Here is a 27,199-nt window from a genome sequence, read left to right as displayed (position 1 = left end):
CACAGGAATAAATTACATTTTGAAATACATTAAAATAGAAAATAGTTTTATTTTAAAGTATAATAAAGTCAGTTTAACTGTATATACCGATTTTTTTTTGGATGAAATAAATGCAGCCTTGCCTTGATGAGCATAAGAGACATTTCAAAATATCCAGTGTGGCACATGCTCACTTTAAACATGTTTTAGTCTGTCTTTACCTTGCACTCGTCAGTTTCTGGAATTGAAACAAGTAGACTTCAGTGAACTGCTCTGCTGGGTATTCATCCAGCGCCCTGTACTCCTCGATCACTCCATAGAGAGCAAAGAGCTGCACCAGCTCTGGCATCACTCCAATAGCGGGCACTCCTTGAACTAACAGGAACCGAGACTCCAAGTTGATGGTATATACCTGAAATCAGTGATACAGTCAAAAATATTATTTGCAGTGGCTCAAAACCTAGAGAGGTGACCACATCTTTGTGCATTCGGTGCATACTGATACGACAAGCTAAAATACGGAGCTCACATAGACTAAAACAATTTATAAAATAAACCCACCTTAACAGCTTTGAGGCGCCTCCCCTCTCTGTATTTTGGGCGTGTTTGGGCAACATTTCGTTGCTCGTGGTGTTTATACACTTTTTGTGTGTCCCACACAGAAGGATTAGCGACCGAACTGTCCATTTGTGTGGTGAAGTCAGCGACCGAGGTAAACGATTCAGCAGGTTTCAAAATAAAAGTCACCATCCTATGTTATCGTAGTGATTTGCAATTTCATAGTTAATTTGACATATGAATTCATAATTAAACATGGTATGCACCAATTAAATTGATGCAATTTACTGAGCATGTAATAAAGGTCATTACAAAGTCACATTTAAATGTAATTTAAAACGTATTCACTCGCGTGTTCTTTGTCGAGTAATTTTTCAGCGGATTAACTTGCACGGATTAATTTTTCACATCAAGACTAGCAATAGAGTAAATAGAGTCCATTTTGATTTCATGCGGACTTTAACCCTCTGGCATTGTTCAAGTCACACTTGTGTTGTTTGCGGCCAATGGAAATGAATGGGAAATACAAAGAGCAATTCCCAAATGAACAATACCTAAGGGTTAATTTAATACATATTTCCCCGATTTGACAGAGAAGGCTTAAACCTAGTCCCACACTAAAACGCATGTCTGAGCTGTTTTAACTGAAAGAAACTTGTACTCGCATTTCTAAATATGTCAGTGTGGCATTGATTTGTCTCAAGATGTACACCAGTAATGTTTATTTTGTTTGTTTCTAATGCAGGTGTATAAAAGCTACTTAAATGTCCTAATGAACTATGACACATAATCCTGATTTAAAGTCGGCATGAAACGGAAGTTGCGATTGTCTTTTCTTCTCCATCAGGTAAAGTCATATTCATGACAAAAATTTGTTTGCTATGTCCTAAGAGTGATGTTGTCGTAATATCCTAATATCTTTTCAGTGTTTAGGGGTAACATATTCCCTCATAACTGGTGTCAGTGCTATAAAGTGAAGCATCAGCTTCAGCTTTCCCCATCGTTTATCCCAGCGTTTACAGTGTTGCCAAACCCCTCCCTCAGAAAATCTCATAACCCACCTTCAAAAGTCTCCATTTTTCACAAAAAGTCGCCAAATATGAAAACAAATATAGGTACATTTGGTAAATGCAAAGGAAAGTATATATATATATATACTTTACAAATGATGACAGTATAAAAAATATAACAAAAGATTAAGTATAACAAAATTCTTAAGTGAAATTAGGAAATGCTTGTGATCTGCAAGCACATCAAACATGATGGAAAGACACAAAAGACACAATTTTGGGAATTTGTTTTATGTGTCACCAAAGTGCATCCCTGTCCTGCTCAAATACAACAGATAAGAGATATTATGATTATCCAAAAACAAAAACTTTATTCATACAAACTTATTTCAGTCAACACACTCTATTACTACAAAGTAAGTGCAAAATACTGCATCCCAGCACACATGACACGATGATGCACCGTGTGTCTCTCTCAGTATCTGGTTGACATGACTGTGCATGAATTGTGGAATATGTTCATTTTTTCTCCGCCATCTTGATTGATGCTTATAATGAAGTTGTGGTGTGCGTCATGGCAGGCGTGGCGTACTGATGTGTTCACTGTGCAGACTCATCATCGGCGTGATTGAGAGCAAATGTGAGAGGTCACAGGATTTAGGTAAAAGCGGTATCATGTTAGCATGTTAAATGTTTATGTTCAAGAAAAATTAAAGGGAAATATGGCATATTCTCAGAATTTTTCCCCTGCAAAATTTAGGGTTACCTAAAGTTACAACCTAATATGCACCATTTAGGGATAAAGAAGGAACAAAGAGGGTACTTCTCCAATGACAAGCCCTTATATATTCAAAAGACATGTCAGAATAACACGGTGTGTCTGCATGTGAATAAGCATGATCTTTTGGATAAGATTGAGGCTACAGTAGATGACAAAAAGGGAATTTGGGTCCAAGAGTCATGTTTGTTTTAATAGCCAAACTTAACCATGGGCATTGGGCAAGACTGGGTGGTTGCAAGGGGTGAAAGAACTTTTCCTGATTTCTGTTTAATAACAAAGACTATATTGCAAACTCTTAGTGACATTTCTATTGGGAAATTCATGGCATGATGTTGTGATTGTTCTTATGAAATCATGGTAAAATCAGGACATTACTAAAAGGGTAGTGCCCACATGCAGTGTTGAGTGTAATGCATTACAAAACATTTAATTACTCTTCTCTTGAAAAAGTAAAGTAAGGGATTACCCTTATTTTTGTAATTACAGTTCTGATGTAATTGCGTTAAATACTGTATAGACTACAGAACAACTCTATATAAAACAATAGTGGATTTAACGATCTAATGCTAAAATTGTTTTTTTAGATAACATTCTCCCTTTACATAGTTAAAGAATAATTTATGCAATTATATATTATTTATTTGAAAGAATTAAAAAAGCAGTTTCATGTCGATCCTTCTACTGTTCAACTAGTCGAGGTCGATATTGGATTTAGAAAGTAATCAGTAATGCAAAACTTTTTAGAGAAAGTAATTAGTAACCTAATTACACTGTTGAAGATGCAACTAGTAGCCTAGCTAGTAACTTTGCTCATCTTGTGCTTGTTCAAACTATTTAATCTGTATATATGATTGATTGAAACATTAAATATGTTGTGATTTAGCATATTAAAACACTATCCTATCAATTCTTGTAGGTGATTTGTCTCAAGCTCAGCAAAAGGCCAAACGGTGTTGTGACTGTGTTCGACTGGTACTGCTGCTTCTCTGTTTTCTTCTCACGGCTGTGCTGATCATGCTCAGCTTCCAGTGTACGCATGTGCTCTTTTCCCACACTTGATCTTTATCCTATCCAAAGTACTTTTTTTAGATCTATATATATATAGAGAGAGAGAGAGAGTTTAATGACTAATATTATGGGTCATATATTTCAATACACAATATAAACACATCTAATCATAACCTACTTTAGATGTATATACAGAGAAAAAGCTTGAATATCTTCAACAGGTCCACAATGCGCTAAATAAGAATTTAACAGGTAAGGACTCTTAAACAAAACAGTTTAAAACAATAGATGAAATCACGCATTATGAATGTGCTCATTTTCAAACAGCATTTTTAGCAGCGCTTCAACACATGCATCATTGGACACTAAATCTGTCCAAAGCTCTAAACGACAGTGGTAAGTGGTTATTATACACTATTTTTGTCCCCATTAAAAATGATAGCTCATCTCAAATGCAATCAACTTTAAGCGTGTTCAAAGAACTGGGAGTAGCATGCAGGAAAATGTTACCTTTTCTCCACAAACTAACTGAACTGGACTGATAGTCGAGAAAAAAAAAAAAAAAAAAAAAAAAAAAAAAAAAAAAAACTAAAAACTAAAATTATGTAGTGTTTTTGTAAAAAAGAAAAAAAAGTAGGGTTTTTGAAATTATTTGTGAAACACACTTGCAATTTTAAGTGAAAACTGTTTCAAAGTAAATCCTACACCAATTTTCGGTGTGGATATATTTGCTGCAGCATAAAATCTATTTTGCCTGCCATGCAGAAAATGAATTTGCAACAAACAGTAAAAAAAATGCTCATTTAATTTCTCATGTCATCTCCTGATCACAGGCAGCTTTATCTTTTCAGTCTTTTCTAAATATGTGAACACTGTTAGAAGTAAATTAAATTATTTCTAAAATCACCACCAGGGTGACATGACAAACAAAAAGTGTGGGTTTAGGCATCAAGTGTTCCTGTGCAAGTAAAAAGGTGATTTTTGTACCTCTTTTCAGACAATAAAGATAAAAGATATGCAGAATCAGTTTCACAGTCTTCTTTTATCCATAAAAAAGGCATCAAGAGTCAATTTCAGGAACATTCCATCTATTTAAACTAACATGGCTTGCAATGAAAACAATTTCAAAATCTGGTTTTGGAATGATGCTTTCAATGTCTTTAGTGTTTAAATATAATACAAAGGTGGCGACTTACAATAATCCCACTGTAACGGTGTACGTCCTTATAACTAAAAGAAGATTGAAAATGGAAACGAAATGATAAACCACTTGCTTTCCAGCATTCAGAACAACAGTCAAAATCCCAGAGGCTTTCTCAGTATTGTGGTACTAAATCGGTGTGAAGTCCGAGTCACTGTCTGAATCAGTCTCATTGGGTGATTTGTCTCTCTCCAGGTGCAGCTCTCTGACAGTAAGGATACGTGTGAGCATGCTGTCCAGAACCTCATCACTCAGAGAGGAGGTCGAGAACCACGTGGGACTGCTGGGTACACAGGAGCGCTCGGGGCTCAGGTAAAACTGGGTTGTGTCTTGTCTTATGCCGGGCGAGCTGGAAGAAACAACATTGTATGACAACCAAATACACCATGACTCGTTTTAATACACAAAATGCCGACGTACCATTTTGAGAGATAGAACTCGTAAAGCCTGACAGGACAGCGAAGAGGATTGTCTGCATTCTGCCGTATTTTTAGCACCCTTTGCCGTTCACCTTCCTTCTTCTTCTTCTTCTTTACAGGGACACAGTCTAAATTGGACAAAATTATTAAGTTGAAACATAATTAACAAAAAACACACTATTACATAGTACGACTGACCACTGACCCGTGCTTCCGTCCTCTTTCGGGGGATAGAAACGCAGGAAAGACACTTTGTTGTTGGCTTGTCCTCGAGAGTAGCGTTTGATGTGGCCAAAAGAGAGGCGGCGGTGCTGCTCCACTGTCCTGTAGTTGAAGTACTTGGTGAAGAAGTAGAGCAGCGTGTTGAGCAGCACACCGGGTGAAAACGCCCCCAGCTGCTTACAGTTCCACAGATACTCCTCCTCCACACGAGAATGAACATAACCTGAACACACACAGAGACGTGTTTACAGAGCAGCAGCAAAACAAACTAGTCACACATTCGTGTTTTAAAGGGGTCCTATTATGCTCTTTTACAAAGTCTTGATTTTGTTTTGGGGGTGTACTAGAACAGGCTCTCATACTAGGTTGTTCGAAAAACACATTAATTTTCACATATTTTACATTATTACAACAGTCTGGCATGAACGGCTCGAATAGTTCCTGTATCAAATGAAAGCCCGCCTTCTGAAATACGAAATGTGCTGTGATTGGTTAGCTGGGCCAGTGTGTGTTGTGATTGGCAGCACTCGGCGCCTGGTCGGGAAATGTCATGCCCCTTACCATAGCCGCCTGCTGCGAGCTTCAGTGTAAATATTGCGTAAAAATCAAATCAATCTGAGCGCGATTTAAACCAGGATGGTTGTAACCACTCTTAAGTTCATCTGGCTTGGGAAAGCTAGCGTGTCTCCAATATAGTGATAACACTCGTTGACTTCTCTAGTGCAGCTCAACCAGGTCTCGTCCCATTCGTCGATATTTGTGATATCACAAATCCCGGAAAATATGCATTGTAGTCCAAACGAGCAGTTCGTTGTAGTTTTTGAAAAGTGGTTTCTGTTAAATAAAATATCTCCTTTTGAAACTTTGCAGATCTTTTTTATGCTCAAACAGCAACATTACAGACTAACTAAAGTTGAAAAAGTGAAAAAGCATAATAGGACCCCTTTAAATTACTCACCACTGGGCAAAATAGTTGGCTTCCACTGTCTGAGTATGTTGCTTATTTCATGGCAGAATTTGGCATAGAAGACGTCAGCGAATATGTTCTCCATCCGATTGTTCTCAAAGAGGTACTGCAAACATGAACGACAAAAGCTAAATCAAAATAAATTATATAATATAACATGTGTTTTTTTGTTCATGATTTACCTGCTGGATTCCCAAGCAGAGATAAAAGATGCTGTCAGGGCTGTATTTCTCTCTGTTGGGTCGACGAACCTCAGAAATGAACTTGCAGAGGCCGTAGCTTAGTTCAGCAGTGCAACATTTCAACAAATCCTCCTTTAGTGTCATACTGCGAGCTATTGATGAAGAAGTGTCATAACATCTCTCACCATGTCTCTCATACGTAAAAATGACAAATTAATCAATTTTCATTGTTGATTTATTTAATTATTCCCAAGTTAATGTGGTCCAGTATTGCTTCTGAATAAAATATGAATAAACTTGTTTTTGGGATGAAATGCTGTATAAAAACAGGCTTACATCCAAATTTGAGAGTCTCCATGTTGGGTTGGGTGTTCCTCCAGCACACCCACTTCTTCCAGGCTTCGACTCCGTACTCATGTTGCAGTTTGGAGAGGCTGTTTGGAGGTGCTGATGCACACTTACTGCCCTACATTCCGACAAAATGCATAATAATCTGATACTCAGTTTTCCATAATGTGATATGTTGGGAGTTTTGTTGGTGGTTAGGAATAATTCTGCTTTAGTTTTTCTTACCCGTTTCTTCTCAGGGAAGCCATCATGTCCTCTCTTGCGTGATCTCTGTTTGCCAGAATTGATCTCCTTTTGCATTCTAAAACGTTCAATGCTCTCTGAAACGTGAAAGGATAAAGATAATGGAAAATGAATGGAAGGCGGTAAAAAAAAAAAACTTGTTGGTGTGTTTTGACCTTAAATCACAGCAGAAGCTCTTACCGATTGGGAAATCGGCCTCCAAGTCCATCTGTGGCTCTTCTGCTGCAGTGGAGACGGGGGTCAGTGTGGCAGATCTGGATGGAGGAGGCCTCTCAGGCTCAGGGGTTTGATCCCATGTCTGGGCAGAAGACACAGAGTCCTCCTCCCAACTCAGATTGCTAGATAAAGCTTCCAGATCAAGGTCCTCCAGTATGTTACCAGTCTGATCTGAGCAACAAAACAGGTGTCTTTAAAGATATGTATGTGACCGAAACAATTAAATGTGCATTTGCGGATATATTATACAGCCTAAACACCATAACCCTCAATTATTTTTTCCATCATTTACCACTAGAGATGATTTGTTTCTCCTTCTCTGCATCCTCAGCCACCATCTCTGCCATCATGATGAGGTCGGCCTCCAGAGGGTCATCAGGGATCTTCTCTTTGATTTCCTGAATGGTCTTCACAATGTGCTCGGCATTGTCCAGAGTTGTAGGGAAGAACAAGGGCACCGGAACCTACATAGAAGCCATATTTATTTCATAGTCTACAAAATTTCATTAGCCAAGAGTGGCAACTGTCTACATATCTAGTTTTAAAGAACATATCTACTTTTATCCAAGTTTAAAGGAATATTCAAGGCTAAATACACTTCTGTGATATGTTGTTAATACAGAAAATAATTCTGACTCAGAAGTTGAGAATGAGGAAGGGTACAGAGTAGATGTACCGGAAGTGGCAGCCCCACAGACTGTGGAATGTATTGAGTGTAGAGATGCATGGGAACTGGCACATACACTGGCACTGGCACAGGCAGCACTATCACCTTAGGAGTTCCATCTACAGGATAAAAAGTGTCAGCATATGCATTGGAAGGTGTTTACTAAAGAGAAAAACAAATGGGGAAGAATTTCCAGAATAAGGATTCTAAAAAGTGATTGTCATTTTTGCGCTGGAACTGATTAGTACCTATTTGTGTTTCAGCATCACAGGTGTGAGGTTTACAGGATGTGGCTTTGTTTTTGCTTATGGATTTATATGGCAAGTCCTTGTCTTTCTGGGTTTGGGATGAAGAGACAGGAGCTTTCACAGCACACTTCTGTGAGCAGAGCAAAGAACAAGAGATTTGTTTACAGCAAACCAGAATGATCCAAACAAGCACGCCTAAAGCTAAAAGCAAATGGACAAATTAGACAATTTAAATCCCAATTTTGCTCTCAATAAGTAAAGTAATTTACTGAAAATCTCTGTTTTTAGACTATGAGTATAAATACAGGTCTTTCCTGAACTCACATTTCCTGTGACTTTTACAGGAACAGATCCTGAGGAAACAAAGGGTTATATATGATTGACTTAAGCAAACAACGCATCTCAGTCTTTAATCATATGCATTATGTAAAAGTGCTCCATCCAGGTTGAGTGTTTAGATAGTTACTGCATCTGAGGTTAATAACCTTTTGGATTTGCGTTTCCCAAAACTCCTGGCTGGTCATTGGATGCACTTGAAAGCGAGACGACATTGGCAATGACCGGTGTGCCCTCTTTATTACTTTGAGGAACTGCAGAGGATACTGGGGTCACACCTGTGGAGACAGTGACAGCACATGACTCCAGACTAAAGAAAATGAAACATTTAGGATGTAATAACTTTAACTAGCCAATTACAAAATCTACAGATGTAATGAACAAACACTGGATGGGATAAAAGCAGACCAATACACCCTAATATCTGTAAGAGGACATACCTTGTGTGGCTAGAGAATTTTTTGCAACAACTCCAGTGATGCCCTGCAGACTGCAGAAGAACATCAGGCACCGCAGGCTGCAGAAATGCTTCATCTCACCCAGCCATTTCACAGTCTCAGTTATCTTCTTGCACTGCCTGCACATTGAGCACTTTATTTCCTGTCAAAATTGTGCAGCAGCAACATTTACTGTTACTTTCAGAAGCGACATCTTATATCAATATCTTAAGCAATATCCTAAGTCTAATGATGCAGCACAAAGGTACTTTGAAACGATATAGGGAATTTTGCACCACGTTGCTCTAGGCACTCAGTTCTAGGAACTAGCCAGCAGGGTGGTTCCTAGAGAACCAATTTCCTCCTTGGGCCATTTTCCTGGTTGCATTAGCACCGGCAGCAGGAACTCTGAAGTGGCCACAAAGAGTGAAAAATGTAAGGGGGTCTGAATACTTTTCGTACCCACTGTACGTCTTTATGCGCGCCATTTACAGACATCAACAACCAGTGAATGGAGGATGCCGTGATCGGAGCGGTTTTTGTTGTGTGGCGTGTGTTTCATGATAATGGAAATGGAATGTTTGTGTTTTCCATGTTTGCGGAGTAAATATTTTTACATGGCTTTTTAAAAATACTGGGTAGCTTGTGTTTTGTATGCATTTGGCCAATCAGTGTACACTTATGTCACTGGTAGTTTCTATGGAAGTGTTTTAGACCCTACTCTGAAGTAGGAGCTAATTTTAACAGAGTTCTTAGAACTAAATACGTTCCTAGTTCCTGTGATGTGAACACACCAAAAAAAATGGGTCCTTCCGCCAATATTTCTAGAACTATGAAAAGGTTCCTCCGGCGTGAAAGCCCTTTATGTGACCTCTTCATTGTCTTTTTCTTACTAAATTCATCACTAAATAAGTAAAAAATTGATTGAATAACTATCCAAGTAACTATATAACTGCATAACTAACTAAACAAGCAGTAAATAACTAAGTAAATAAACTAAACAACTACAGCTAAAACTACTAAGTCTGTTTAGCTAGTAAAATATATACATGTATAATAAATATGTAACCAAGTAAATTAGATAACCAAATAAATAACTACATAGCTAAACAGTTAAACAAACAACTCAACTGCATAAGTAAACAAAATATTACCTGACGCATCAGTGAATTATGTTTTAACAAGCAATCGTTCCCACAGAACTCCTCTTGCTTCCCATCAAAGACATCAGTCACTACAGTCTTGGAAGTGCTGTTACAGTAAAAGCAGTTGCAACAGTGTTTCTTTCCCCAGCGTTTGAACAGGCTATGCTCAAAGAGCGTCTTGCATCCTGTAGAGAAAGGAAAACCACAAGCACAAGGTCACACATACAAATTGATAAGGTTAATAATCTAATATTAAAATATTGCCAAACAATAAAATAATAACAAGGTCTGAATTATCCTTATAGCTTACTCTCACTGCAGAAAGAACGGTCAACCTTGTTTATCCTTCTCACTATTTTTACAATTTTATCGAGCTTGCAGTGTTCACAGCGAGCCTCCATGCGGTAAATCCTTCTGAACTCATCAATACAAGTGCTACTGCAGAAAGCGTACATTTTCCTCTGAAAGATCAGATAAATTTTTTTATAAATGTTACAAGCATGTACTCAACCAGGGCCTCAGGCAACTATTAACATATTTTGGTTGGTCTTTTTGTTATATTAAGAAGTAAATCAATCAAATAATTAATAAACAGACATGTAGGTCATTTCCACACAGTCCTAGTTATCCTAATATGAAAATACTTTGAATTACTTTTAAACGAGCAAAATTAAAGTTATAACACAGCTGTATAATTGCTGTTGAAAATAATACTGTAGGTTGGTTGATAGTACAAAAAAAAAATAATAATAATTAAGTAATTGGCCTAATAAAAACAAGTAGGTCTAGTGAACAGGAGTACCCTAAACTCCAGCAGCTCTGGTCTGTGGAAGAAGAAGTTCAGACACTGAAAGCAGGGGATCTTGGTGACTGTCTGCGCTGGACCACTGGAAGTACTGGTCTTCACCGATGAGCTGGACTCTGAGGGAGCAGGTTTGGGGGCAGCAGGTTTTGGGGTAGATGTGTTGTTGCTTGTAGAGGTTACTGTATTTACCGGCATGTTAGGTTTCGTCTTATTGAAGGACTCCTGAACCAAGCAAAACAAAAACCAACATGAACTGACATCATTCAAAACAATCAATATGTATGATATTTTAAAGAAGATCAGTGCAAGACATGACAGAAATGTACCTGATATGCTAGTACACAGGAATAAGAGCAGAAGTTCTGAACGGATCCATCAAACGTGGATATGTGGTACTGAGGCACTAGTTTCAGCTTGCAGTTGCTGCATTCCACTGCAACCGCTTGTTTGCATGCAGACAAAGACATTCAAGTATAATTTTTTAAACACAGAATAAAATTAAACAGTTGTAAATGTCAAATTGAATAAATGCATGGTAACACTTTAGGGACCAATTCTCACTATTTACAAGTTGCTTATTAGCATGCATATTACTGACATATTCTACATCCCTTAATTCTACCCCATGCCTACACTTAACTACCTTACTAATTATTAATAAGCAGAGAATTAGGAGTTTACTGAGGCAACATTTCATAGTTAATGGTTAGAATTGGTATCCAAACTAAAAAGTGTGAGCAAATGCATAAATGAATAATGCATTCAATTTTAATTCATGAAACTAACTAAATAAATAATAAAATTTTTTAATATTTATAAAATATAAAAATAATACTAATTAGTTTGATCAACCAAATGCATTGACTTTAAAAGCTGTAGTGTTGACAAATAATTAAAGGGGTCATATGATGTTGCTAAAAAGAACATTATTTTGTGTATTTGGTGTAGTGAAATGTGTTTATGCAGTTTAAGGTTAAAAAAAACAGATTACTTTCCACATACTGTACATTATAGAGGTTATGCGCAACAGACTTCCGTATTCTGTTAACCGGGTCTCGTCATTTCCGGTTCAAGCGTTTTGCATATGCTTAGCTAAATATGAAGCAGTTTTACTCAAGATGTCTTCAAGGTAGATACCAATGATGATCATAACCAATGTCCATCACATATGCGGACTGATATCTAAAAGTTTTTTTAATTTTTATTCTTTGCACATTTAGATATAAAAATGTAATAAAACGTCAACAATAAAAACAGCTAGCTAGTTTAACTGATTATCTTAAAAGTCCATAGATATCGCTATTATTTAATACGGCTGTTAACACGTTCTCCGACAAGCGGAAGCAATGAGACCTGTTTTCCGGGTTTGGTCAGGTGATGTTCGACATATGCCCTATTGTTTCTCCTCTATACCCCGCCTTTCTGAAACGCGTCAATTTTTACAAAGCAAGTGTGCTCTGATTGGCCAGCTATCCAGTGCGTTGTGATTGGCCGAATACCTCAAACGTGTGACAGAAATGTTACGCCCCTCACCATACTGTGATGCCATGTCCCGGAGCGACGAGACAAAAACATTAAAACTAGTGGTCGATCGATATTGTTTTTTTGACAGCCGATGCTGATGCCGATATCTTGGAAAGCAGGGTGGCCGATGGCCGATATAATTTTATTTATTTTAATGAATATTTAAGAAATTTGAAATAATTTGAAAATGGATTAAAAAATAAATGTGTTAAATAAACATATACTTTAGATGACAAAGTATTTTTCACAAATAAATAAATATTTAATAAAAATATCATTAAAAAGGAAGTAAACACTGTAACCAACAGGGCACTTAGTATTCTGGGAAGTTTGTGTGCATTAATCATATTTTTTTTAAATAAAGCCAAGGTAACACTCATTTTACATACAGCACACAGTGAAAATGACATGAATATGACAGTGGGCAAATGCATAAAGCGCAGCATAATTTAAAATCATGAGTTTAAAGTTTGTCGATCGCGCTTCTCCAGTGAAGCTGAACTCTCCTCCTGTCCGCATTCAATTCACGGATCGACCGTCATGCAGAGAACACGCGATCATGCAGGACACAAATGCACACTTCACAAGATCTCACGGCTGGATCCGACTAAGTTTGCAAGGTTTTTGAAATTAGATGTTTATTAGACATTCAAATATTTGTTTAAATGATATGAATGCTGACGGCAAACAAGGAAGTATTATAATGTTTGCCTTTCTATTACTAATAATATAAAAGCAATCGTTATAAGACTTTTTGAATACATTTTAATTCCTTTGTTTAACCGTTCTGATTATTAGACAAACTTCTATCCGTATTTAAACAGAACTGTTAACGACGACAGCGAACAAGGAGAATGTGAGCACTCACTGTGTCAAAAAAAAAGTCCCGCCTCGAACGCATCGGCCAAAGAGAAAAACTTATCGGCCGATTCCGATATTTAAAAAATGTCAAATATCGGCCGAGGCGATATATTGGTCGACCACTAATTAAAACCCATTATAAACGAGGCATTTGTTGCATCCAGTGGGGACATATTTACGGATTATAATGATTTATATTGTCTTTTTATGGCGTTTTAGGAGGGCGTGGAACAGTCTTAACTTTTATAAAGAATATCTCTTTGGGTTTGAGACTTTAGTCTTTGCAACTTTAGGGATCTTATCTTTTCACGAACAGCTTGTAACACTCCAAAGAGAAAGGAAAACTTGAAATCGCATCATATGACCCCTTTAATCCAGTGGATTTTATGATGCCTGGGTGACTATCTATACTATAATGTATTTAGCAATGTTTTTAAAATAATTGTTCCTAAAAAAAACGAAACTTTTGTCACAATTTACTCACCCCCAAGTCGTTCCAAACCTGTATGACTTTCTTTTTTTCTGTGGAACACAAAAGAAAGTATTTTGAAAAATGTGTAAGTGTTGTTTGTTTATACAATTAAAGTTAATGGGGTCAAATATCTTTTGTGTTCCACAGAAAAAAAAAGGAAAAAAAAACAGGTTTGGAACAACATTTGGAATACATTTTCTTTTGAAGTTAACATTTTATTGTAATGATATATATATTACCATTCAAAATTCTGGGGTTAGTATGACTTGCTGGAAAAAAAAAAATCTGCAAACATGCCTTAAATTGATTAAAAGTAAGACAAATTTTTTTATTTTGAACTTTGTTCATCAAAAAAAATCCACAGCATTAAATTACTTTTTAGCATAGAAAACAGAAAAAAAACCTTCCCGAACACAAACTTTTGTGCTTCAAAACAGTTAAATTCACTGGGTTGTGTTGCAAATGTGATGACGGTACCTGACGAATTGCCAGTCTGGACTTTACTTGCCATGACACAGGAAGTGGAGCAGAAAAGCTCCCTGATGCCCTCTGAGTTTGGACTGTCCACCGCATCTGCAGCTGGGCGCAGGGCATGACACATTTTGCAGGTGACAAGTTTCAGACTCCTCTATAAATAAAGATGAGTTTATCCAATGTATAATTCACCTAAAAATGATACTTCAACAAAATGAATGAAAGCTTAATGAGTATTATTACTATTGACGTGCTGTCACCTTTTTGTAGGCTGTGAGGCAGTTTTGGCTGCAGAACTTCATAACTCTGTCCTCCATCCGTAGAGATGGACACTGACTGTCTGTGCCATAGCAATATCCTCCACAGTTCACACAGCTGTTCATGTTCAGATTATTGGAGGAGCGGAACTGGTTGAAGCAGCTGTCGCTACACAGCTTATGGATGGAGCCCATGTAATTCACCTCATGACTATGAGTCTAAGAGAAACAACAATTTCGGATCTTAAAAAACTCAATTACAACAATAAAAAAATATGCACTGACTGAGCACACAAGAATATTCTTCAGCACAGATGGAGATGTCTACTCACCACTCCTGTCTTCTCACACACACTGCACTTCAAGTTTAAAGCGCTGCGGCATTTCTGACTGCAGAACTCCTTCTCAGTCCCTGACATGTCTACCAGGGTAATTTTGATATTCTCATCATGAATTTCTCTGAAAAGAAAAAGCACACACTAAGTCAAATCATTTCAATCGCATACAACTATAGCTGAATGAAATGTCGCAAGCGTACTTAAGGCAGCAGTGACATGTTTTCTTCTTAGAGTTGCAGAGACATTGAGGCGAGCAGTAGAGTTTAGAAGAGCCACTACGCTGAAATGCTGTCTGTCCCTTCAGCATGACCTTATTACAGGCTGTGCACAAAACACCATGTCTTTTTAAAGGTTGAATGGATTTTGCTGGGATTGATGGTGCCTTTTCTGGGACGCCTACTGGAGCTTCTGTGACATGAAGAAGGCAATGTAAAAAATGCAAAAACTGATTTCAGACCCTTAAAGTTCACCCAAAAAGGTGTTTTTAATCCAGTTTGAAGGATGGTTACTATGCACTAAATGACAGAAAGTCATATAGGTTTGGAACAAATATAATGCTACCTAATGCTCATATGCGACATTTACTCCAACAGAAAACGCACCTTGTATCTTGATATCATCCGGTGCTTGGTCAAAATCCTGAAAGCATCAACATATTGGGGATAATCCATAATCATTCATTTACAAAAATGTGTGTAATCATCAGTAATGGATAATAGGGGGTTGCCATTGGAGAATAAATATGGAAAATCTAATTTATTGGCTAGAAATGTCATATATGCTTTGTCACATCTTCTATAATATATACACTTTCATTCAAATGTTAGTGGTTGGCAAGATTTGTTTTAAATGTTTTTGAAAGAAGTCTTAAAATGTAATTTATTCCTGTGATGGCAAAGCTGAATTTTCAGCAGCCATTAGTACTCCAGACTTCAGTGTCATATGATCCTTCAGTAATCACGCAAATATGCTGATTTGCTGCTCAACCATGATACATTTTTTAGGATTATCTGATGAATAGAAATTTCAAAAGGGGGAAATAAACAACTTACTGACTCAAACCGTCTGAACAGTAGTTATTATGTAATTTACTGACCCCCCCCCCAAAAAAGTACTTTAACTTATCATTTGGATCATTTAAATTTCAGTATAATTCAGTAACGTCTCGAGAAGAGCACCTCATCATCCTTAATGTTTCCCATTGTGGAATGTGGTGCTTTTTTCCATTCCTCATCCATCGGTTCATCCTTGATCTTCAAAAGCATTATGACAGAGGGCTGGGTTGCTTTAACTTCTTTGTCATCAGCCTGAATAGAAGAAAGAGACTGCTCCATGGGTTAGCAAGCAAACTCAAACTCGTTTGCCTGTAGTGGTGAGCATAAAATGGTGCTGTGCTCACCATTTCAGCAGATGATTCCATAGTTCCTTTGGCTCTCTGTGTTTCTGTTAAACAGGAAAAGTACAAATCATGTTCAAAAAATACAACAAAAACAAACATTATCACACTTATTGTGAATTTACTAGAGTGTTAAGGACATTGTTTTATTAAAACAAGAAGATTGGTTCAATTACCTGAATCTTCTGATCCATCCACTTCAGTCATCCCCTTGTAATCCTCATTCTGGTCCAGTGCCATTTCATTAGTGTCTTCAACTTTAGTGATCACAAGCTCTTCTGAACACTGGGCCATGTCCTCCCCCTGGCACATGTCTGGATGTCCTTTAAAATCCTCACTGACCACAAAGACACCTGCTGCAGACGGAGAGCCCAGCCCAGACTTCTCATCTGAAAGTGGGAAATTATGACATTTATTCCATTTCAAATATGAAATTTAGGTTACCAGACACAGAAAAATTAGCTGCGCTCTAAAAAATAATTTCTAAACTCATATTTAAATATAAAACAGATAAATTACATAGAAACACTGTCGTGGTACAATCCCAGCACTCTTTGCAGGATGGCAGCTAATTTGGAGAAGCTAAACTCATAGAAACAAAACTAAGACCGTTCTTGCCTTCTGAATAAGCAACAGAATCCATGTTGGAGTTTACATCGTAACATTCTTCCATCTGTAGCCCAGCCTCAGCAGGATCATCCTGTCAGAAAACAGTTAGTGGATCAACATAACAGTTATGGTTTAGAAGTAAAACAGCACAACCCGTTCATTTTCAAATTGTGTGACAAAATATTTGAGGACTTGCCATTTGGTAGTGCCATGTGGGTGGAAGAGCATAGTAGGACCCAAAAGTAGATAGAGATGTAGATGGCTCTGTAGGTGGATTTGTAACATTCAAAATGAGTTTACCACGTTGTTCAGGGCAGGTTCTGGGGTTCTTTTGCTTTCCTGAAGTTGACTCAAAATCATCTGCATAATACACCTCATCATCTTCCTCTGTATCCCAACTGTTGTCTGCTGACAGGGCGTCCGGTTCAATCACAGTCTCCTAAAACAGCAGCAGATAGTGTTAAAGGAAATAGTTCACCAAAAAATGAAAACTTGCTGAAAATATATCTCCTCTCAGGCCATCTAAGAGGTAGACGCGTTTGTTTCATCGTCAGAACAGATTACGAGAAATTAAGCATTACATCACTTGCTTACCAGTGGATCCTCTGCAGTGAATGGGTGCCGTCAGAATGGGAGTTCAAACAGCTGATAAAAACATTACAACCAGTCAATTAACATTTGTGAAGTGAAGAGCTGTGTTTGTAATAAACAAATTCAACATTAGGATTAAGATTGATCTTTTTTTTATTTTCAAACATTGCTTTTTGCTGTGACAACAATATTGCTTTCTCCACTGAAAAAAATCATCTCATCTCAAACAGAACAGGAGAGAAATATGCACAGATCAAGCACCGTTTACAAGCGAAAACAGCCCAAAATAGTTCTAAACTAATATGTTGAAAAAAAAAAAAAAAAAACTTTTCACTGGAGGAAGCATTATGGATTATGTACTGGTATTTTGGCCAGAAGCAGTGTTTTAATTAGTGCTGTCAAACGATTAATCGTAATTAATCACATCCAAAATAAAGGTTTTTGTTTACATAATACATGTACGTGTCCTGTGTATATTTATTATCTATATATAAATACACACACTTGCATGTATACATTTCAGAAAATAGATTGTTTATATAATAAATATATTTATAATATAAAAGATATGAATATAAAGACATGTAAATATTCTCAAAAAATATACTGCATGTGTGTATTTACATACACGCATAATAAATATACACAGAACACATTATGCAAACAAAAGCTTTTATTTTGTATGCGATTAATCGTTTGACAGCACTAGTTTTAATGTTGCTCAATGATGGTTTCACAAGACACTTCACAAGACCTTGATCTTTTACTTGGGTTATTGTGAGATTTTTATCAGCTGTGTGGCCTCTCATTCTGATGGCACCCATTCACTGCAGACAATCCATTGGTGAGAAAATGATGCTAAATTTATCCAAATCTGTTCCTACATCTTGGATACCCTGGGGGTGAGTAAATGTTACATTTTGGGTGAACTATTCTTCCTTCAAAAAAAAAAGAAAAGAAAAAGAAAAAGTTAATCTAAATACAAAACTAATTTCATTATTTTCACACTCTCATGCCGTTTCAAAACTGTATGCATTTATTAAAGACCCAACAGAAAATGATTTATTTTTCATACAGTGACAGTTCATGGTGACCAGAGTCTGTCAAACGCTAATAATGACGGAACAAAGTAGTCCATATGACGTATGCGTGGTATATAATCAGTCAGATTTCTTTTAAATTGCGAACATTAAAGGGAGACTGTAATCAATAATTGTTAAAGGGACGACTCATCCAAAAATGTATCTCATCTTTTTCTCCGCAAGCCTTATTGTTCGAACATTCGCAACACACACACCTCAGTTTGTTGCCTAGGCACCGCAGATGAATTCAGGTATCTTCGAGTTGGCCCTGTGAGATCGCCCGGCGAAAAATGGTCACTGCACACTCTCAACGCCCGGATATTTTCAATGGGTGAATTTATATCCCGTTTGAGAGCGAGCAGCCACAGCTTTAGCCTCTCTGGATCATGCAACGGTAATGTGTGGAAAGTCATACTCTCCTCCTGAGATGATGCCACTGGACGGAGTCGTATCGCTTTCTCTCGGTTGAAACATCCAGGAAACGCACACACGCGCACCATTGCGGAAACCAACAAGTCAAATCCCGATTTGCAGGGACTCACTGTTATGCGAAACGTAAAGGAGCCATGTTTGAACGTGCAGAAGCGGAACGAGACTTGATAGCTATGGCATGACACAAAATAACCATCAAAAAACCCCTCTATTCCATAGAGCTGTCTTGTCGAAGGCTTTAGGACGGACGAGTCACGTGGGCTATTGTTATGGTACTTTCTGCAGCTTGACAGCTGCTCTCGCCATCCACTTACAAATGGAAAAAGGAGCAGAATCGAGTGCTTCTTGTGGTTGTTTACAAACATATGGTGCATTCCCGCCACCTACTGGGCTGGTGCCACATCGTTAGCACATTGGCTTTCAACCGTCAACATTTAAAGGATTGGTTCACCCAAAAATGAAAATTCAGTCATTAATTACTCACCCTCATATGGTTCCAAACCTTTAAGACCTTCGTTCATCTTGGGAACACAAATTAAGATCGTTTTGATGAAATCTGAGAGCTTTCTTCTGACCCTCCATAAACATCAACGCAACTAACACGTCCAAGGCCCAGAAACGTAGTGAGGACATCTTTAAATAATCCATGTGAAATCAGAGGTTCAACCGTAATTTGATTAAGCCACGAGCATACTTGTTTAGTGCACAAAGAAAACTAAAATAATCACTTTATTCAACGTCTTCTGTTCCATGTCATGTCCCATGAATGTGGTGCAGCACCTTGTTTACTGTTGTGACTTGGATGTAATTTACGGTTTCATGCAAAGCATAATAAAATAAAGTTCTAAAAATATTTTTAAAGTCACATAAAAGTCAAGCCATATGAATGAATTATTGTATCGTAGCTTTATCACCCTCAACGATCTCCCCATGCCACTTCCACTCATACCTCTTTTTGTAAAAACAGGCTGGGCACAGCTGTTGATTTCAATAATCGTCGTATCTTTCCTGGACCCGTTTTGAAGTCGTCTGGTGAAAAATGTTCACTGCACAACCTCATTTGACTCACGTATCGAAGCGGAAAATCAACATCCCGCTGAACAGCCAGCAGCCATCGCCTCAGTCGCTTTGGATCGTTGACTGGGAAAGTGTGAAAGGTAAGTCTGTCATCTGTCGGCGTCGGTAATGCACTTTTACGTACTTTCGCTGGTTTCTCACGATTCGGGCATCCAGGACATGCACACTTCAGCACCATTTCAACGACTACACATTAGCTTGCATACGCGTGTGTTCCTCTGCAAGGCAGCAGGGTTGCCAGGTTCTCACAACAAAACCCGCCCAATTGCTATTCAAAACTAGCTCAATCGCGTTCGAGGAGGGTTCTCGGTAAAAAAAAAACCCTGGGGGGTTAAATACACTTCTTTTTTAAGGCGGGGTTCCCCTGGAAAAAAAATCGCATTCCAGGGTCTAAATATCACGTTATTGTGGTCGCTTCACAGTGAACGCGCGTCAAAATCTGTGATGTGAGTCATGTGACATTTGAACCGAGGCATCCAAGCTTGTGTCTAGAATAAATGTTCGTGCCAAATGAAACCTTGATTCTAGGCTTGTGTTGTTAAACGGATAGTTCACCCAAAAATTAAAATTCTGTCATTAATTACTTGCCCTCATGTCGTTCCAAACCGTAAGACTTCAATTCATCTTCGGAACACAAATTAAGATACAGGTGCATCTCAATAAATTAGAATGTCGTGGAAAAGTAGATTTATTTCAGTAATTCAACTCAAATTGTGAAACTCGTGTTTTAAATAAATTCAATGCACACAGAGTTTTGAGTTGATTAGCTGATTGGCATGTCACCATATTCTAATTTGTTGAGATAGTGAATTGGTGGGTTTTTGTTAAATGTGAGCCAAAATCATCACAATTAAAAGAACCAAAGACTTAAACTACTTCAGTCTGTGTGCATTGAATTTATTTAATACACAAGTTTCACAATTTGAGTTGAATTACTGAAATAAATGAACTTTTCCACGTCATTCTAATTTGAGATGCACCTGTATTTTTGATGAAATCTGAGAGCTCTCTGACCCTGCATAGACAGCAACGCAACTGAATGTTCCCAGACCCAGAAATGTAGCAATGACATTGATGAAACAGTCCATGTGACATCAGTGGCTCAGCTTCAATTTTTCGAAGCTACGAGAATACTTTTTTTTGTGCAAAAAAAATAAAAATGACTTTATTCTTTATAGAAGAATTGTTGAATAAATTTGTTCTTTTTGTTTTCTTTGCGCACAAAAAGTATTCTCATAGCTTCACAAAATTGAAGTTGGGCCACTGATGCCACATGGACTGTTTTACCGATGTCCTTGCTACATGTCTGGGTCTGGGAACATTTCAGTTACGTTGCTGTCTATGGGAGGGTCAGCGAGTTCTCAGATGTCATCAAAAATATCTTAATTTGTGTTCCGATGATGCGGAAATGAGATATACAGCTCTCTGCTTGCAGCGCGTTAGTCACGCTCGTCAGGAAAGTGAGTGAAACACACACAAACACATTTTTATCAAATAATACGTCATTAATAGCGGTTCACTTCCGTGATTTGGTACGATTGCGTTCACATCAGCAGCAAACCGTACCAGAGTTCACTTGAACCATAGCCCAGACCACCCCTTTTATGGTGCTTTCACACTAGCACTTTTGGTGCGCACCCGGGTTCGATTGATGTCAGAGTTCGGTACGTTTGGATGATGTGAAACGCTGTCTTCCGAACTCTGGTGCGCACCCAGGAACCGTACCCGAGTCCGCTTAAAAAGGGTGGTATATACAAGCAGAGAGCTGTATATCTCATTTCTGTTCACCTTCAGAGTTCTTTAGGGCATTTGCAGTACATTTGTAAGGCAGACGTAAGTGCCGTTAAGTACTGAAGCTTTGGAAACGAAACCAACGGTTCAAAAGCATAAATATAAAATTGAAGAGAGCAATGCTACGCATTTTTGCCGTCTTCTCCAGCGCCTTCGTTTCTAAGCAACGGGGTAAACAGGGTTCGATTGATGTCAGAGTTCGGTACGTTTGGATGATGTGAACGCTGTCTTCCGAACTCTGGTGCGCACCCAGGAACCGTACCCGAGTCCGCCTAAAAAGGGTGGTATATACAAGCAGAGAGCTGTATATCTCATTTCTGTTCACCTTCAGAGTTCTTTAGGGCATTTGCAGTACATTTGTAAGGCAGACGTAAGTGCCGTTAAGTACTGAAGCTTTGGAAACGAAACCAACGGTTCAAAAGCATAAATATAAAATTGAAGAGAGCAATGCTACGCATTTTTGCCGTCTTCTCCAGCGCCTTCGTTTCTAAGCAACGGGGTAAACAGCTGCTGGCTTGATGACGTAAACGAACCGCGGTTCGGACCCAAATAATATAATGTGAACACAGTCCAGCGGGGGGCAGGGGGAGGGGGGGAGCAATCGAACTCGGGTTCGGACCAAGCAATCGAACCAAGTGTGAAAGCACCCTAAGCGGTCTCGGGTACGCTCGAGATGTGAACGCTCGGTAAAACAGCGTTCACATCATCCAAACGTACCGAACTCTGACGTCAATCGAACCCGGGTGCGCACCAAAAGTGCTAGTGTGAAAGCACCCTTACATACCTCGGTTCGTTGTGAAACAAACATTGGCACCGCTGATGATTTGAGTAAAACTTGATTCCCACTGATGGCTTTGAAATCATCAGGGGAAAAATGATCACTGCAGACCCTCCATACTTTGGTTAACCTCTTAAGCCCCATTCACACCGCCAGCGACACACAGCGACAGAGCGACATAATCCCATTCATTTTCAATGGAGAGCTGGCGACTTCCGGCGACACGAGCGATAGTGACCGTTGGCGACGAAATGTGGGCGTGTCAAGCGATGCGAGTCAAGCGACAAAAGTTCAGAATTCTTCAACTTTATGCAAATAAGCAGCGAATTTCGCGAGCGACAACCAATGGGAGTGAAGTCAGTGGAGAGCACGTGATTCATCTGCTGTAGTGGAGGGTTACGGGGATAACTAGGCAACCAGTAGTGGGAACGCCCACTAGCGACATCAATTGCCAGCTACAAGCGACAAACAGCGAAAAAGTCGCTGGCGGTGTGAACGGGGCTTTAGGCGTGTTAATATCCATCTGAAGAGCAAGTAACCATAAATGCAATCGATCCGGCTCAAACGTTGGGAATCGGTGAAAAGTAAATTTTCCCGTTTGAGTTGACGCACGTAATCTCACGCTTTTAAATAGGTTGCGGCAGCCAGGATAAGCACATGTAAGCACCATTCTGAGGAACAATACGATTTGAGTATAAATATATTGCTAAAAACAAGCAACCTTCTGCACAAGCGTCCTCCTCCCTCTCTGTAAACAACAATGGCATCAGTTCACGCGAGATTTTGCTACCGCACATACGACAGAAAACCCGAGCTCTATTGTGAAACCAAAGTTTTGTAAAAGATAGCAATTTGAAATGTATTTTCTGCAGAGAGAAATGAGAGCATTCTGAATTCTTTATCCACAAATGTAAATGGGCATCAAAAAAGAAACTAATTTTGCTGTATACATTAAAAGAAATGAGAATTTTTTTTTTAACCTTACATTCATTATTTTAATGATTTACAATGCCACCAAATGTATAATACTAAATTATATATATTAAATATAATCTTTTTACATTTTTCTTTTATAATATTTTTAATATTACTGTATTTGTTTTGTTGTGGACAGCACATTCCAGGGCCCAGTTTATGGTGGGGCCCCTCTACTGACCACAATAGTGGACAAAGGTTCGCTAAATTTTGATTAGATCTTGGTGGACTAATATAAGTGAACATAACTATTTAACGCCATCAGATAAAGATGCTAGGACAACAGCTAGACACCAGGGCAAGAAGACATTTGGTACCAAGCCTGGGAAGGACAGGGCTTCTCATTGGTCAAAATGCAGTTTCTGCCTTTCACCCACCTTGAGACTGATTCCTAAGGTTTGGCCATGAAAATTCCTAAGGATCTCCAGACGCAGCAGCAGTAGATGAAACAAAGAGAGATCACAGAGATCCATCCAAATCCATTCATAACTATGTTTTCAAACCTTAAAACTGATGCAAACCACAACACATCCATCTTATACTTATTCTGGGAAGTATGTATTCTCATTGATAGCATGCATGACAGTTCAATCTTTTTCCATCATGTTTGGACTTAATGTGTTTGTAACATTGCCAAATGCATTCTGGTTGTGGTTTGGTAAGTGAAAAATGCATTGGTAAAACTTGATATGCGTTACCCCTAACACTGTGGTTCTCGCATATAGAACTTTGGATGTGATGTGGCTTCACTGGGGTTGACTGGGGAGCACCAGCTAAATATGCAGTCGAAAATAATTCCTCAGTGTTCCCACCTTTCTCAGTTACTACTGGGAGCTGACTGGTAAGAGGTAGACCTGCTGACTGAGGGTCCACCTGAGAACCTCTGTGATGTACATTCTGACTGGGGGTCCTGATTGTGCTGGGTAATTCAGAGTCTGTAAACATTTCATTTTTCTGTTGTGAACTTGGATGTAATTTACAGTTTCACGCAAAACATTACACAATAAAGTTGTAACAATTTATTTAAAATAAAGTCAAGTCATATGAATAAATTACTGCATCGTAACGTTAACTGTAACACCCTCAACGATCTCACTCATACCTCTTTGTCTTTTAAAAACAGGCTGGGCACAGCTGTCGATTTCAGAAATCGTCGTATCTTTCCTTGACCCGTTTTGAAGTCGTCTGGTGAAAAATGTTCACTGCACAACCTCATTTGACTCACGTATCGAAGCGGAAAATCAACATCCCGCTGAACAGCCAGCAGCCATCGCCTCAGTCGCTTTGGATCGTTGACTGGGAAAGTGTGAAAGGTAAGTCTGTCATCTGTCGGCGTCGGTAATGCACTTTTACGTAATCTCACTGGTTTCTGACGATTCGGGCATCCAGGACATGCACACTTCAGCACCATTTTAAAGACTACACCAAGACCAAAACACAATCAACGTAGAATTCACTGGCTTGCATTCTTCCTCTAATAACTACACATTCCTAAATTCTCCTGACTAATCCTATTTCTTTAATGTATTTAACAATAGCACCATATATTTTACCTTGTTCTGCATGCTCTTTCAAAAGGCTTGACAAATTAAATGATTCAACACCCATGTTTCTTACTTCCTTAATGAGTTTTAACCTTTCTTTCATATTTTTTATTTTTATTTTTTTATTTTATTAAAACATGCAACATTGTTTCTGCCTGATTACAAAAAATGCATTGACCCATTTCATGTTTTCCTATATCAAACAGATTAATTTAATCTAGTATGCCCTATTCTGATGCAAGAAATAATTGTATCTTCTTTTCTATTCCTAAAAACACTTCTTCCATTTCCTACTTGCTGCTGAATATTATACATTTGTCTGCCCTTGCTATCACAGTTCCATACGTCTTGCCATTTTTTGTTTATGAATTCTTTAATTTTCCCTTTAACCTCATTTTTGCTAAGAATCACTTGAATATCTATTTCTGAGTGTATAAGAGCTTGCTTAGCAAGCTAATCAACCACTTCATTAGCCTCCGCTCCCACATGAGCGGGAACCCACAAAACTGTTAAGCTTACATGACTTATTCTTAACAAACTTGCAAGATTCTCATATATAATGTCTTGCCTTGATGATTTTACTCCACTTGCAAGGCTCAATATTGCTGCATAAGAGTCAGAACATATTACTACTAATCTTGGTTTTACATCCTCTACCCACTGAAGTGCTACCACCATGGCAATTAATTCTGTTGTATACACGGATACATGATCAATTATTCTTTTCTTAATACTAGTTTGAAACTTTGGAATAAATACTGCAGCAGCTGTTCTGCCAGATATAGGGTCTTTAGAACCATCAGTGTATATATATATATATATATACACACATATAACCACAATGTATAAGTCTGCTCTAAATACTGCTGTGCAATAATGTTCTTAGGGGTTTCTTTCTCATTCTTAATTTTTATTTGTATTTGAAAATCGACTATTGGCATAGGAAAAATCCACAGTGGTATACTGGATAATATCACAGTAGGGCTAACATCACAGTCTGCAATACCAACAACTATACCAACAACTTGTGCTTCCCTTTTAGCAATCCATCCAAAGCTTTTAATATTTTTGTTTCCATGCTCCCAGCATTATTCAATCACACCCTTTACTGGATGACTCTCTTTATGCCCTTTTAAATTAACCCAATAATTCATTCTTAATTTATACCTACGAAGGAACAAAGGAGCTTCCCCAACCTCTACCTGCATGGCTGCAATGGGAGAGGTTTTGAACCCACCACAACATATTCTAAGAGCTTGATTCTGTATAGTTTCAATCTTTTTGAGTGTGGTTTTAGATGCAAATCCGTAAATAATACTTCCATAATCTAAACTTGATTTATGTACAATAAATTATTTTCAATGACAATCTACAAGCTCCCCATTCTACCCCAGATAGACATCGTAAAATATTTACTCCTGTTTTACATTTCTTAATCAGTTTTTTAATGTGCATTGCAAATGTCAATCTAGATTCCATCCAAACACAGAGATATTTAACTACTGAGACTTGCTCCAGCTCGTTTGTACAACTTCGGTACATTTTTCCCTTTTGTGAAACATATAACTTGAGTTTTAGCCACAGATAATCTGAAGCTCCAATTATTTGCCCATACCTCCACTTTATCTACTGCTTTTTGTAATCTTTGAGACACACATGCAATATTACGTCCTCTTTTCCATATTGCCCCGTCATCAGCAAATAATGCCCTTCCAATATCACCTTTAAAATGACTAAAAATATCATTAATCATAATATGAAAAAATATTGGGCTACATACACTTCCTTGAGGAGTTCCATTGTCTATTGTGTATGTCTCAGAATACTCTATTCCTACCCTAACCTGTATTGTTCTTTCAAGAAGGAAATCCATAATCCAGTTATATAACTTTCCTCCAATAACATACATTTAAGTTTTATTAAAAGTCCCTCTTTCCAAAGCATATCATAGGCTTTCTCAATATCAAATAAAACCCCCACCAATACTTCTTTATTTGTCTGAGCTTTCCTGATATCCGCTTCTAGGCTTCCGACCAGCCCTAAATCCTCTCTGATATGGCGATATAAGACCTTTTATTTCCAATATATAATTTAGTCCATGTATGATAATTTTTTCCCCATCAGTTTACATAAATTAGAAGTTAATGCAACTGGCCTATAATTAATTGGATTGGATTTGTCCTTTCCAGGTTTGCCTACTGGTACTATTATTCCATGTTTCCACGA

The 27,199-nt window shown here is 38.1% G+C and overlaps 2 protein-coding genes across 8 annotated transcripts in view; both read right to left on the bottom strand.

Moving 5' to 3' along the window:
• The window catches only part of LOC107566766 (RNA-binding protein 48-like), a 2,083-nt gene extending 1,396 nt beyond the window's left edge, over positions 1-687 (bottom strand). The window contains exons 1-2 of the mRNA XM_016252294.1: positions 541-687; positions 201-391 (exon numbers count right to left, since the gene is read on the bottom strand). Of these exons, the coding sequence (XP_016107780.1) occupies positions 201-391; positions 541-666 (317 nt within the window). The 5' untranslated portion in view covers positions 667-687. The remainder of the gene's footprint in view (positions 1-200; positions 392-540) is intronic.
• A 3,672-nt stretch (positions 688-4,359) lies between these two features.
• Positions 4,360-27,199, bottom strand: part of LOC107566772 (zinc finger MYM-type protein 4-like) — a 31,151-nt gene continuing 8,311 nt past the window's right edge. Inside the window, exons 1-29 of one of the 7 annotated variants that reach the window (XM_016252304.1) lie at positions 24,532-24,895; positions 16,900-17,142; positions 16,713-16,794; positions 16,271-16,483; positions 16,098-16,141; positions 15,877-16,023; positions 15,301-15,337; positions 14,899-15,106; positions 14,693-14,819; positions 14,364-14,579; positions 14,107-14,257; positions 11,099-11,214; positions 10,770-10,994; positions 10,278-10,428; positions 9,977-10,152; positions 8,826-8,985; positions 8,535-8,663; positions 8,374-8,402; positions 8,050-8,179; positions 7,811-7,920; positions 7,427-7,598; positions 7,099-7,305; positions 6,901-6,995; positions 6,664-6,793; positions 6,328-6,479; positions 6,137-6,251; positions 5,162-5,401; positions 4,958-5,084; positions 4,360-4,886 (exon numbers count right to left, since the gene is read on the bottom strand). In XM_016252304.1, the coding sequence (XP_016107790.1) occupies positions 4,667-4,886; positions 4,958-5,084; positions 5,162-5,401; positions 6,137-6,251; positions 6,328-6,479; positions 6,664-6,793; positions 6,901-6,995; positions 7,099-7,305; positions 7,427-7,598; positions 7,811-7,920; positions 8,050-8,179; positions 8,374-8,402; positions 8,535-8,663; positions 8,826-8,985; positions 9,977-10,152; positions 10,278-10,428; positions 10,770-10,994; positions 11,099-11,214; positions 14,107-14,257; positions 14,364-14,579; positions 14,693-14,819; positions 14,899-15,106; positions 15,301-15,337; positions 15,877-16,023; positions 16,098-16,141; positions 16,271-16,483; positions 16,713-16,794; positions 16,900-17,142; positions 24,532-24,840 (4,461 nt within the window). In that variant the 5' untranslated portion in view covers positions 24,841-24,895 and the 3' untranslated portion in view covers positions 4,360-4,666. Of the gene's footprint in view, positions 4,887-4,957; positions 5,085-5,161; positions 5,402-6,136; positions 6,252-6,327; positions 6,480-6,663; positions 6,794-6,900; positions 6,996-7,098; positions 7,306-7,426; positions 7,599-7,810; positions 7,921-8,049; positions 8,180-8,373; positions 8,403-8,534; positions 8,664-8,825; positions 8,986-9,976; positions 10,153-10,277; positions 10,429-10,769; positions 10,995-11,098; positions 11,215-14,106; positions 14,258-14,363; positions 14,580-14,692; positions 14,820-14,898; positions 15,107-15,300; positions 15,338-15,876; positions 16,024-16,097; positions 16,142-16,270; positions 16,484-16,712; positions 16,795-16,899; positions 17,143-18,591; positions 19,171-19,757; positions 20,115-23,806; positions 23,899-24,531; positions 24,896-27,199 lie in introns of those variants that run through there. The other 6 variants (XM_016252308.1, XM_016252306.1, XM_016252307.1 and 3 more) reach the window with 6 other exon arrangements.

Source organism: Sinocyclocheilus grahami, unplaced genomic scaffold (genome assembly GCF_001515645.1).
Source record: "Sinocyclocheilus grahami isolate Dianchi unplaced genomic scaffold, SAMN03320097.WGS_v1.1 scaffold1099.1, whole genome shotgun sequence".
NCBI classification, from domain to species: Eukaryota; Metazoa; Chordata; class Actinopteri; order Cypriniformes; family Cyprinidae; genus Sinocyclocheilus; species Sinocyclocheilus grahami.
This window is presented reverse-complemented; position numbering and strand designations above follow the sequence as displayed.